The following is a 13607-nucleotide window of genomic DNA, read 5'->3' as shown; positions in this document are numbered from 1 at the left end:
GGCCTGTAAGGTGTCCTCAAAACCCCCAGGGCTTGCAGAGTCGGGCTCAAAACAGAAACCTCATGGGGAAGAAGGAAATGTATTTTCTCTGTGTAACTATCACCCAGTGGGCCTAAAAATGAGCAATTTGACCAACAAATTGAGAAAGACCTTGGACCTCACATGCATGTGATGTATACTAACAGCCTCCTAGAAATCGTTGGTGTTGTTGAAAGGCTTTGACTTGATGGCAATGAGTTTGGTTTGGGTTTGTTTTCATTGATTCTGCCGACTGTCTTCCTATTCTCTCTCTCCTTCTCTCCCCTCCTCTCTGTCCTGCTCTTTTCCTCCCTCCTATCTCATGTTCTCTCTCTCTCTCTCTCTCACACACACACACCTTTACGCAATGGTGCAATGTCTTTGCAAGCCAAATGCCAAGTGTGCTTAGAAAGAGGTATTGCAATCCCTGGAGGAGGATCGCTTCAATTACAAAGAAAAGCAAGACGTAACTACATCTTTATTTCTGAGCCAATGTTGGCAAAATGAGGAGTCTCAGGGCCGGTTTTCTCTTTTCCCCAGACAGCTGCTTTCTCTGGGTGACTTGCCTTGGCTTTCATGAAAGAGTTTGCAACATCCTTTCCCCAGGTAAATTCTTCCTGTAGTTCTTCCTCCATGAGAGCTAGGGAGATTCCCTCCAGCCTTTCCCCTCAAAGAACAAGAGTATCCAACTCACAGGCATAGATGCCTTGGGCTACTTGCCTTTGAGTCTAAAGCTGCGAAAACGAGAGGGGCATGCATGTAGCGCTGGATCACTGCAAAGGAGATACGCCCTGCCCCTAGACAGAAGTGAATAATAGAAGCTACTTGGAGGATGCTGTTAGACTGCAGATGCTAAATGCCAGCTCGGTTATTCTGATGGAGGTGGTCTTTAGGTTGTAAAGACAGCTTGGTAAACTTCACTTGGTCTCAGAATCATGGGGTGGGGTAGGGGGTAATGATCTGATACCAAGGGCTCAAGTAGAAAGAAAATGTTTCGAAAATGATGATGGCAACATATGTACAAATGTACAGATGGATGGATGGATTGTGATAAGAGCTCGACGAGCCCCCAATAAAATGATTTTAAAAAAAAGATATATCCATATCAAAGTGGGGAGGAGTCCCTAGGTCATTCAACTGGCTGCTAACTGAAAAGTTGGAGGTTCAAGTCCAAACAAAGGCCCCTCAGAAGAAAGGCCTGATGATCTGCTTCCAAGTCAGCCATGGAAAGCTCTGGAGTGCGGCTGATTCCAATGTGCAGGGAATCATGAGTCAGCATTGGCTCCACCGGAACTGGTTTTTGTGTGTTTACTTGGGGGATTTTTTGTTTTGGTTTTTGGTTTTTAATAATAGAAGGCTGATCACTTACGTAGAAGTCAATGTCTTGAATCTCCCCCTCCCCACAATGCTCCTCATCAATGCCACCAAACGAGATCACTTAGGAGGATCTACTTCAGCCCCACAAACTCTGAAAGTCACCCGAAGACTCCCGAGTTTTGCCCTAACTCTAGCCTTCATTGTTTCCATAAATTGTGTCCAGTCACTTAAGTTGTTAATCTGTACAAGTCAACAGTCCTTGTATTTTAGTCTATCAAGCTGTCCTATACGTGATATTTTCCTTTTCTCAACAGTGTTTTAAATTCTGTATCATTAGCTAAGTTAATGGTGCTATCAATAAAATTACCAAGTGCCACATGGGGATGGTTTATAATGGTCCCCTACAAAATAAGGATGTTTCTAAAGTAAACCAGGGACATATAGGAACCATAGATATATGAGTGACTCTTTCACTCATACTTAATCCTAGCCCTAATCTAAGCACAATTATCTCTAATGGCATGGCCCTATTGATAAGTACCTTCATAAAGAGATCACTGAAGGTATGGGTAGAAATCAGATGGTGCCCAGATATCAGAAAGAATAGCATCTGGGTTGTAAAGGCTTATCCTAAAATAGGCAGCCATTTATCTGAGGTGCCAGTAAGTTCACATGGAAGAAGCACCCCTGCCTGTGTGATCCAAGGATTGTAAATAATAAACTCCAAGTCCAGAAGAGAGAATGGCATTGGAGCTTAAACTCTTGAAGACCCCCTTTGCAGAAGGCTATCAATGACAGTGAAAGCCCAAACTCCATTTGCAGGGCCCCCACATGGATGAGCTCTCCAGGGAAATCCCTCTGATCATTGGCCAGGCAAGTGAGCAGCCTTGTTATCAGACAGAGTGCATTAGAAAGCGGGTTAATGCAGATGTAGTGAGGTGAAAATCGATACCTTATCATTTGTTCTCTGTTCTGACCCACTTTAAATTTGTTCCAGTTTTTACTGTTTTCTGCTTTCCTTTCTATTGAGGCTTTTCTGTTTTATTTTGTTGTTGTTGTGGAGTTTTGTTGTTGTTGTTTTTGTTTTGTGTATTTTTCTGTAGATGACATCCAGGGTAGGTAAATCTACAGAGATAGTAAATGGATCAACAGTTTCTTGGGGCTGTGGCAAAGAAGGGTAGAACGAAGTAGGGAGCTGATAGCAATGAGAACAAGAAAGAAGAAAATGTTCCAAAATCTATTGTAGTGATGGTTGCACAATTCCTTTAATATGATTAAACCATGGAATTATATGATATGCAAATTATATGTCAATAAAATTGCTAAAATAAAACCCTCTTCTCTCACATCACTACCCTGTTATGTGCTCATTCCTTCTGTATGCACATTAGATCAGCCACCTGGGAACCTTGCTGTACTCAGTGGGCTGCACCACTGAGGACTGGTGGTTTCAGTGGTCAAGGTGTTTGCATAAAGCCCAGACCCCTCAGTCTCAAGCTGAGGTGGAGCCATATTTTTAGGTCTTCATTGCTCCTTCTGCTGTCATGGATTAAGTGTTGGGCTGCTAATCACAAGGTCAGCAGTTCAAACACAACAGCTGCTCCAAGGAAGAAAGATGAGGCTTTCTGCTCCCATAGAAAATTTCAGCCTCAGAAACCCTCTATAGCATCACTATGAGTTGGAATTAACTTGATGTTTTTTTTCATTGATCTTTGCAAAAATTCCAGTTTTGTTTGATGTTCAGAGAGGGTGGAAAATGTTTATCATATCTATAAACTCAATACCTAGTCAAGTGCTTGCCCTATCCTAGGTTAATTTAATCAGCCCTGGTTGAGGGTATCAAGTTCACGATTGAAAGCAGGAACTTGCTCGATAAGGCGGGGAGAGTTGCTTTCCAGGCTGTACTGACTCATGATGTCACTAGTGGACAGAGTAGAATAGTCACACAGGATGGTCTAGGCTGTAATCTTTATGGGAACAGATCACCAAATCATTTCTCCAACAGAGCAGCTGATGGGTTCGAACCACCGATCTTTTGCTTCATGACTGCATGACCAGGGCTCCTTAGAACTGCCCTCCTAGGTTGCTAGCAAGTAGAAGCCAAAAGAAAACTAGCAGCAATCCAATTGCCAGAAATCAGAAAGAAAGAAGGTAAATAAACAAGTCAGGTAAAGATAATAGAGAAATACTAAAAGCAACATTTTGAATGAATATGAGGTTAGTGTCATAGAATCTGGAATCGTGGGCAGAGGCAAACAGTGAGAGGTTGGGCACGAGCTCTTTGTCTCCTTCCGTTTTGTCTTCAAGGAATTCCTTCAGGAGGAAATTGCTTGCTACGGGCACTTGCTTGCCTTTGCTGATCCATGGATCAAGAAACAGTCAAAGGAGATAGGGATCATGTAGGAAGGGATAGGCTGGCATTGATGGATTTGGACAGGGCCAATGCAAATACGGCGCTCAATTAGCATTTCTGTGGACCTAGCGATTTCTGAAAGCTATCTTTGAGACCTAGGCGAGGCTGAGAGCAGCCACCCATATTTCTAGAAATCCTAACACCACAGCCTCATGCTCTCCAACCTGCCCTGCTCAAATTCAGTGGCCTTCCCTCCTGCCTGCCCGTCTCCATAGCTCCTTGCTTGTGTTGCGCTTGTCCTCTGAGGAATCATACAGGCCCTCAGTTGAGCCTATGGGCTGATGAACATTGTGCCTGAACTAATGATTTTTCTGGCCTCAGTCTTTCCCCATTTTCGTTCTGTCTTGTTTTGTTTGACTTCTATTTAGTTTTTTAACGAAAGGAGCCTTGGTGACACAACTGCCAAATCTTCATTTGGAGATCTGCTCCCCCAAATGTTATAGCTTTGAAAACCCTCCGGGGTTGTCCTTCTCTGTCGCATGGGCTTGATAGGAGTAAACAATTAAGTCTTTTGAACAACTTACTATTTTAAACCTTAAAATAGATGCCTCAACCAGCATAAAGGCGTCCTGGGTAATGCAGACAATCGGCTGGCAGTGTGAGCACCCTCAGAGGCAGCTCTAAAGAAAATCTTGGATGTCTGCTACTCAACCATCCCAACCACGGAAATCCTGTGGAGCCCAGGTCGACTCAGACAGGTAAGAGGCCCCCATGAGTCCGAATGGACTCTATGATTTGATCGAGATTGATTAAGTTATGCTTGCAATGTGTTACATACATGACTAGATATTGAGAGCATAGATATGGTGGCATGAAGAAATTACATGTCTTATCTAATTTTCACCACAAACTATTTCTTGCTTGAAAAATGAAAACCTGACACTCAGAAAAGAGAGGAAGCCAGATCACAGAGCTGATTCATGAAGGTTCTAGGACGCCATCCTAGTTCTGTCCAAACTCTATGCTCTTCCAAACTGTATTAATCTATCTTTTGTAGCTTTCTTTCCCTTACTGCCATCTTATTCTCGTGGGGACTATGTTTGAGGTTAGTCTTACAAGAGTAAGTCAAAAACTATTGCTACAAAGTCATAGAAAACTTTATTAAACAAAAAAAAGCAAAACGTAAAGCTGTACACCTCGGAAACCTGTCGTTTCGTCTAACACTTCCTCTAAAGAATGCTGTCCCTGACAATTTACATTACATCAAAACGGCAGTCTTTGGCATCCTTGAGCAATGCAAATCGTGTTACTTTTCAATGTTCTTTGGGTTTCGGGGAGAAGTCTGAAGGAGACAAGATCAGGGATGGAGGGTGGATGGAGTAAGGGTTCTCAATGAATTCCTTGTAGGACACTCCTTACTATCTTCCAAGAATAAGCAAACACATAGTTATTAAAAATACAAAGTTCCAGGGGGCAACTTTCCTGGTCTTTTCCTTCCCAATGCAGTTTTCAGTTTTCAGGAAAGTTCCCCCCTGAGCATTCTGCGTCCTTCAAGAAAGTCATTACTATACCCCCTTTGGAATCTAAAAAAAGCAATAGTCATGACCTTCTGAACTGAGCTGTCTGTTTTAACTTGAACTGGCCTGGCAAAGCCCCGCTGTTTTTCTTAGACTTTCATCTAAAGAGACAAAGATAACTTTATCATGAAGAGAACTTCCCTGCATTCATTCTCTTATAGTATGAACATGATTAAGCAGCTTTTGTTTTGATTTAGTCTGAGTAGGTATAAACTGGAAGCCTAGTAGCAATATTTTTTGACTGACCTGTGTACTTCCTAGAGCCAGGTTAGGGCCAATTTCTAAGGCTCTCATTCTGACTTCTCTTCAACAGGATCACACAGCAGCAGGTCATCTCCCACCCTGGAGAGACACCGTTTCAGTGTCTTGCCAAATAGATGTTTCTCTGAAGGGTTTTGAATGGATTTTGCGTTGTCCATTAGCCATTAAAGTTAAGCCCTTTGCCAAGTTTCATCTTAAAACTCCAGAAAACCAAGGGCAACGTCCAGAAGGTGACTGCAACCAGTTTAGCCAAGACTCGTGCCTACACTGCTGTATTTTGAGAGTCATTCAACTTTTCCTGACCCATGTCACATGTGTCTACTGAGAATCCCAACACACTGGAGCCATTCTGCCCAGAAGAGACTAATAGTGTAGTGACCCAAGCCTGAGTCACCTGTTTGCAATGTTTAGACACAAAGTGGAGCTGAGGAGGCCCAGGCCCATACAAGCGTACTCACAATCAGATGGCATCACCCTTTATGATCCCTCTGTGCAATCATGTCCTTCCCGGTACACAGTCAAAGAGGGGGAAGGGTGGGGATTGAAGGCCATCGGGGGAGAATTTGCCAAGCAACACATCAAGGATCCAGTGCCAACATGTGCAGAACATTCTTTCAAGGGAAGGAGACGACGCTGCCATACAACAAATGCTTGTTTTGATTCAGTGAAGATTCCGTTCTACTGGAAGGCGCACCAGTGGGGTTCTTCCACAGGATCTGAAAAGACTCCCCCAATCACCCTAGGGACAAACGGTGGGCTCCCCAAAGTTGCTTTAATTGACGATGGGCAAGGAAATTAAGCCCCATCTCCAAGTGGGACGCCTGTCATGACAGGTCTCCGAAAAACAAGCAGCCAAACAACATCACCTGTGCAGTCATTTAGTCTTGAGAAAAGGCAGAATGTTTCCCCAAATCACTGCGCATGTGACGAGATAGGTCTTCTTACTGACCCTCATCGTTGATGCACCGAGCACTCTCACGATATTTGGGGGCATGTTTGTAAGTTAACTTTCAAACAAAAAGTCCTGCCAGAGAGAGTGTGTCCTGAGTTCATTGATTCTCTTTTGGCAAGCTCACAACTCTTGAATTCAGATGGATTAAACACAGCAAAGATTTCCTATACCAATTCACAGGACACTACCTGAAATCTCACAACGTCCTGCTTAAATTTCGGGGTGGGGGGTGGGGGTGGGGTACTGAAACGCAGAAAGTGAGGGAGAGAAGAAGGGTAGGAACATATCATGGAAAAACCATATTTCCAAACCAAAAAGACCAAGAAATTCAACTAACATATATTAACCTTTATTATATAACAGACATAAATAATTTTTATGAATTCATATGACTAGTACAAAAGACAAAATAATATATTGCACTAAGTTTCAACATGGGATATTTGGATTGACTATTAGCTAGCCAAATAAATATATACAATTTGAGGAGTTAAGGCAAAACCAGATGATACTTCAAACACAACAGACGGAAGGTTTGAAAAATAGGTATAATTAAAAACAAGGGCATCCCATCTCCAGTTAATAAAGTGGCCACGTCTGAGGGGGGGGGAATCCCTTAGGTTTTTAATAAAGTGGTTATTATCAATCATGTTAATTAAAGTTGAGCAATAAAGTCATAGATTTCCCACGGAGGAGAGATTTTTTGCCAAGGTTTGGGGACGGAGCACTTAGAACTTGGGTAAGCAACTTTCTCCTTGTCAGAATTATGATCTATTCTTCCTATTAGAAAATATAATTTGGAAAATATGACTCTTTCACATATATAATTAAAATACAACTATGAAGCATTCTTTTTTTTTTTCCTTTTTCTCTTTAAGGGAAGTCATGTTGGTGATTTCAAAGGGAATTCGCGAGCAAGCCATTCATTACCCCGACACAGAGAAGACAGAAGACCCAGCAGGGAAGAACAATTCCCAGATACCTCAAGAAAACCAAACCAACCAATTCCGAGGGAGCAGAAACAAGTGGAGCCAATCGACCAACACAGTATACAGTTCTTTGGCAATAACACACTGACCATTGACTGAAGCTGGAGCTCAAAGGGCTCGCTAATGCTTAGAGGTGGCTGCCAAGTCTTTGAGAATGAAGGAAGGTAAACTCCGCCCCAGCCACAAATTCGGTGATTCCAGGAGACGAAAGTTGAAAATACACCTCGCAGACAGCTTGTTATGGGTTAACATAAGCATAGATCAAGGCAAGGTCTGCCGGGAGTCCAAACCCAAGGACACGGACACGCACACACAAATCATTTGTGAAGCTCGGGACAGGTTAAGACAGGCCTGGAATCTGTAATGAGCATCCACGTTCACCCATGAGAAACCAAGTGGGTGGAGGGTGGGGGGCAAGGGCGGGGAAAGTCGTCTGGCGATGGGAAAACAAAATAAAAAACCATGGTCTTCAGGTAGCTCAGGGTGGGCTGCTCCTCACCTGCGTCAGGACAACGGAGAAACCAAGTCCTATAGGGGAAACACCAGGAAGCCAGAAAAGGTGGAATACTGCCAGCCTCCAACCAAATTCCCTTTCTCCAGTTTCAGGTAAACCTTGTCCTCCTTATCCAGGTAGAGTAGGACTCCGTTCGTGGCCGCTTCACGAGTTACATCCTTGTCCCCAGCGAAGGCGGATATTACTGGCTTACCATTCAGCATCAGGTTCACCTACAAGGGATAGAGTCAGGGGTGAGTTCAGCTGGAAGGGAAGGCTGTGTGAGGCTGATGGGGCACACCTGAGCAGGGTCGACCTGAGGTCTAGGAAGTGTTCGTGGGCCGCACTTCTACCTGTTAGCTACCTGTGTTGTCTGCACTTAGCATGTCAGCTAAGCTGGTTGGGTTTTGTTGGAGGGTTTATTTTTTCTATTTTAATGTCTCCCATAGGAAGGTCTTTACATGTTTACAAAAGAATACGATCCACAGAGCACCGCCTACCCGTGGGAAGATTGGTGTCCGTTCAGCAGTTAAATTAAGCGTACTCCTTTATTTACCTCTTGCATGCTACGGCTACCTTCAGTAGTGCAGCCAGCCTGGGGTTTCCCGGGCGCGTATAAAAAGCGAGCCAATGCCCACTGACCTGATAAACTCAACACTGCCCGGTCCTGGCACGCTCCTTGCAGGTTCCTGGGAAGCAGTGACATGCCTTCCCCTGAAAGATTATCTGAATGAATGTGTGTGTGTGTGTGTGTGTGTGTTAGTATTAAAGTTTTGGTGGTCCAGTGGGTTTTCAGTTGTGCTCAAATCCACCAGTCGCTCTGCAAGAGAGAGACAATGACTGATGCCTGCCCCCATAGAAATTTACCTTCTCCGAAACCCTGGGGAATAGTTCGTCTCTGTCCTCTAGGGCAGCTGTGAGCCAGAATTGACTTGATGGCTGTGAAGAAGTCGGGGGTGGGGGGGGTGGGGGAGGTGCGCATGTGCGCGCATACGTGTGCACACACTCACATGCTGGGATTTCTTTTCTAGTTTCTCTGATAAGAAATGCGCATTAGCAAATGGATGTATGGATTGTGATAAGAGCTGTATGAACCCCCAATAAAAAAATTGTTAAGTCAAAAAATAAAAAGAAAGAAATGTGCATTAGAAATAACATTCACCACTGCTGCTGGAGATTTTAGTATCTTGCATGTAGCAAATACTCAACTCAAAATTTGTCTTTGCTTCTCTGTATCATGAGGTTGATGTCAAACATGACTCAAGTTGGGAAATGGTCTGGCATGGAAGTGAATGCATTCACTAGATATAGGATGAATGTGACATTGATCAAGGAGTTCAAGAGACTGATTGTGGTAGCAGTTGTACAATACTGCTTGGTATGATTGAACTGTGAAATGATATGATATATGTATTAGCTCTCAATAAAATGGCTTGGGGGTGGGAAGAAAGTGACACTGAATTAATTACACTTGAGGCTGATCAATGTATCCACGCTCTAGAATATCCAAGAGTGGTAGACGAGTGCGTGGGTCTCCCCTTGGCATGGACATAACATACTTATCTAAGTCTTGAGCAGATGATGAAAAAGTGTCCTTGAATTCCATACCCACATATGGGTGTTGTAATTAGCAACTGGCATTCATATAATTAAATTCTGTGGAAACGAGGCCTATGGTTTCCCTTTACATTACAGGTCATAGTTATGACATTAGAAGTACAACACAAGATACGTAAGTATTCACTGTGGAATTGCAACTGATCAGAATTTATAAGATCAGAATAACTGAAAATAATCTACTTACAGGATTAGCATAGCACGTGCTTTTTCCAAAGCTTATTGACTATTCGTTCCTTCAAATGTTTCTTCTTAACAGTTAATTTCACCTCAGAGTTTGAAACACTGATATCAGAGTTATTGTATTTAGTCAGTATATATTTGTATAAAGCTCTGCTAGTCTTACCATTGTTTGCCTTACTAGCTTAAACCCGTTTTCCCCCATATGCATTAAATGAAAATGCATTTGTACAAAAAGATTTGTGTCACCAAACTTGGACTAAATCATGTTTTTTAAATGTCTTGTTATGATTAAGGTAAGAATGTAAAGTGGTTCTTTTGCTGTAAGCTTTGGGTCACACACATTAATCAAGGTTATAAGGAAGAAAATTTGGAAATGTAGCTGTTTGAAAAGAAACCATAGAGACCACGGTTCTATTTACCATGCGAATTCCTCTTGGATGCATGCTGCACTGCGTCCCCCACCCCCACCCCCCTGCAGCTGAACACAGTGTCTGAGGATAGAGAAGGAAGGGTCAGAACACCTACCTGGATGGTTTGGCTCTGGTAGACTTTAATTACGTGGAAACTGAAGCTGTATATTCCTTTCCTTGGTGCTACAAAGACTGACTCCAGTGTGAAAAAATTACCCACATTCACTAGGATCTACAAATAAAAATAGCAGACAACAGTACATCATGACAATGTTCTCTCTGGAAGTAAAGCAAATCTTTCCTTCCTCCCTCCTTTCCCTTTCCTTTGTTTCTGCCTTGCCTATCCACACCAGCTTACGAATTCACAGAGAATAAAACATCTAGTTCAGTCTTCTCCTCTTTATTGGAAATGGGTTTGTGTATTGGACTATTCTTCTGTCCTCTAAATGCCCAGAAAAAAATAATAATGAAGCACTTCCTTGCATTCGTACCTCAATTTCCAGCAAGGCCTGATGGTGGTGGGAACATCTAGGTGTTGTGTGAAGGCTCATAACTACAACTTTACCTTGAGAGTCAGCTCAGAGGCTCCTGCCATATATTTACGTTCCCACCATCTGCAACCCTTGGCCATGTCCAGAGGCGACGTTTCCATGCCAGCCAATCAGCATCCAGGCACTCTGCAGTCATTGCTGGACACGTCACAGAGGCAGAGCCCACCCCGCCCTTCCGCCGTGTGACATAATCCAGGACTGCCCAGCTGCTGCACAAAGTGAGCTAAATGCCTGGCTCTCCTAGGATGCCATGGCCATTCCTCCCTACCCCCAGTTCTATGCTACCTAGACTTTAATGATAACATTCTGGCAATGACCCAATTTTGATAGACTGCCAGAGTTGAGCACCGATAAGGGCGGCCTGTGAAACAGGTGGTTTTCTCGTGTCCCTGCCAGTGTTTTCCATGAGCTTTCTATCAATCACTTGCTCCTTATTTAAAGTTGAAGGGTCAAAACGAGGAGTGAGATGGTGGAGTCCTATAAGGCACCGATGCAGCCTGAATTCCAGGACATCCCGCCTGGCTCTACTCGTTATGAAACCAATGCTGAATTTCAAGAAGTGACCACTTAAGCTCTGTTTTCAAATCTCAAATAGCCCTGTCCCTTCCTGAAGAGCAAGGGGGAAATGTGTGTGCAGAGGACGTGCATAAAATAGCTAGGGATTTCATATTCCTCTCATAAAAATATCGATATATGACATTGAAAGATAATCCGATATCTCTGTAGAAATAAGTCTCCCATGCCCCTAAAGCATCTGCAACAATATCTTCTAAACACAGCATTCTGGCCCTCCTTAATACCTTTCCAAGCATCTTGCATAACTCCCTAAAAAAATAAATAAAAGTAAAATTATATCTGAGCAACACAGCAGATACAGGTGAAAGTCAGGGAGGTGTAGCAGACTCCACCATGCCTTAACTACAGGCTCAACACCCGAAGCACATGGGTGTGCACAATTTTATTCCAAGATCTCGACTTTTCTCAAAGAAGCATCTGATCACTTTTCTCTGAGCTGACAATCAATGGTCTTTCCACAACCAGTTACCAGCTGGGCAAGTAGCCCCCCTGAGAGGCTTTAAGGGGAATTTTTTTTCCAAACACATTTAAAATCATTAGAGGTGCTTAGCAGGGATTTCCTTACTCACGTGCAAGTAGCATAACTCATTAGCAATAATGGAAATGGCTGATTAGTGTTGACGACACATCAGGCTGCATGTTGACTCTACGCTGCAATTAGCGCATCCAGGCACATCAGGGAGTTATAAGGAAATGTGTCTGGTTTGCTCTAAGATGCATAGCTCCCAGATCAAAAGAACAAACCCATCTCTTCTAAACCACAGAAAGGTCATTGAAACAAGCCCCCCTGCAGCCCCTGAGAGAGGATGGGCCAGCGCCCAGTGTATTCCAGCATCTAATTAGCGCATCCGAACACAGACCAGCCTTGCTGCTGGCCTTCCTTTCTAGCAAGATGGAAAATACTGCACCAAACACCCAAAGGGGCTCTGATCCTTTTACAGTGAAGGCAGTCCAGTAGCAAACCCCAGGGAGGCTTTCTGTCTTTGGACAGCTGGGGAGTGCAGTAATTTTAGGAGGAGTTAAACAAGGGATGCAAAAGCCACTTCATCCCTGGCCCGGCTTATCTTGGGACAGCACACAACCCCCACTCCTGTACATGTGGTTCTCCTACAAGGGAGACCTGTGACTTAGCGATTTTTAAAAGGCCCTGGGTGCTGTCCAGGTTGAAGGCAGCACCCTTGCCCTCTCCCTGTTCCTGAAGAACCCTGAGGAACTCGAAAGCTGGCATTACAGGATTACAGGGTTTCTCCTTGGGTCAGATTCCCAGAGAGCTCCCGGGTCTGCCGACAGGAGAACCTGCTTCCATCAGTTCCTAGGGAGCCCCTGTGGGCATCCCCAAAGCCCTGCATTCCCCAGCACTGTCCCTGCAAAGAGCAGCGCGGGAACCCAGTAGCAATGCCCATGCATCCCTAGGGGAGCTCCAGGCAGTTACCCAGTCCCTCTCCCTTCCTCCTGCTCAGCAACTTTTCTCCAAGTACCAGGGCACCTGAGCCAGGACAGAAAGGGGGCGGAGGGGGGATGTGACCCACAGCCACCCCTTTCAACCTCTCTGGTCCTCTGCTGGGTACCTGCAGCTTGGTGGGGAGCTCTCTCTGGGCGGGCAAGTGGGGAGCTTCTCCCCCTGGGGAAGCAGCTGGAGCATTGATCAGGCAGCACCTGAGAAGTCCGGATCAGGTGGCCACGCTCTGGCCCAGAGGCTGCCAGACCTTGGGACCAGATTTCATCAGCTCAGGGGACCTGTTGCTGTAAAACTTGTCCTGAGCTCCCTCTGCCAGGCGGGTGCTCCTGGGCCTCCCTGAACCTCCTGGCAGTGTCTCCCGGGAGCCCAGGAGGGAGTTGGGAGGGAGGCGTTATAGGAAGTTTGAGACCACCCAGATAAGCTGGGGAGGTGAGTGGCTACAAGACCCCCAATATCTTTAAAGGACCAGTGGAGCCTCAGGAGGTAGCCAGGTGCCAGCCACACCTTGGAAGCCCACCTCCCCAAAGCCCTGCTTCCCTGGGAGTCTGACCTGATCGAAGTAAATGATTCTGGTCTTGTTGCTCATCTCCGACGGCTCGTGGTTGGTGCTCCGCACGGCCGAGAAGGCCACCTTGGAGTTGGCCGCCCTGACCGAGATGCCCAGCGGCGAGGACGAAGAGCCCTTGGAGTCCGTGGCCGGGTTCGAGTCGCACACCACCAGGCACTTGCCCTCCAGGACGATGGGCTCCGTGTCGTTCTGCGCCCACACGGGCTGCCCTGGCACCGTGAGCACCAGCAGCAGGGTCAGCCCCGCGGACAGCGCCCGGTGCCCGGAGCCCATGGTGAGCCGG

The 13607-nt window shown here is 45.1% G+C and overlaps 1 protein-coding gene across 1 annotated transcript; it reads right to left on the bottom strand.

Annotated features, from left to right (window-relative positions):
* Positions 1–6805: 6805 nt before the first annotated feature.
* On the bottom strand, positions 6806–13597 carry CBLN4 (cerebellin 4 precursor). Its single transcript, XM_004698065.2, has 3 exons — positions 13307–13597; positions 10286–10402; positions 6806–8193 (listed from the first exon to the last, which is right to left on the bottom strand). The coding sequence occupies exons 1-3, from the start codon at positions 13595–13597 to the stop codon at positions 7996–7998; spliced, it is 606 nt and encodes a 201-aa protein (XP_004698122.1). The 3' UTR covers positions 6806–7995.
* Positions 13598–13607: the final 10 nt, after the last annotated feature.

Source organism: Echinops telfairi, unplaced genomic scaffold (assembly GCF_000313985.2).
Source record: "Echinops telfairi isolate 266 unplaced genomic scaffold, ASM31398v2 ScPeMD7_5592;HRSCAF=6446, whole genome shotgun sequence".
Lineage (NCBI taxonomy): Eukaryota > Metazoa > Chordata > Mammalia > Afrosoricida > Tenrecidae > Echinops > Echinops telfairi.
The sequence above is the reverse complement of the archived record's forward strand: the minus strand, read 5'-3'. Positions and strand labels throughout refer to the sequence as shown.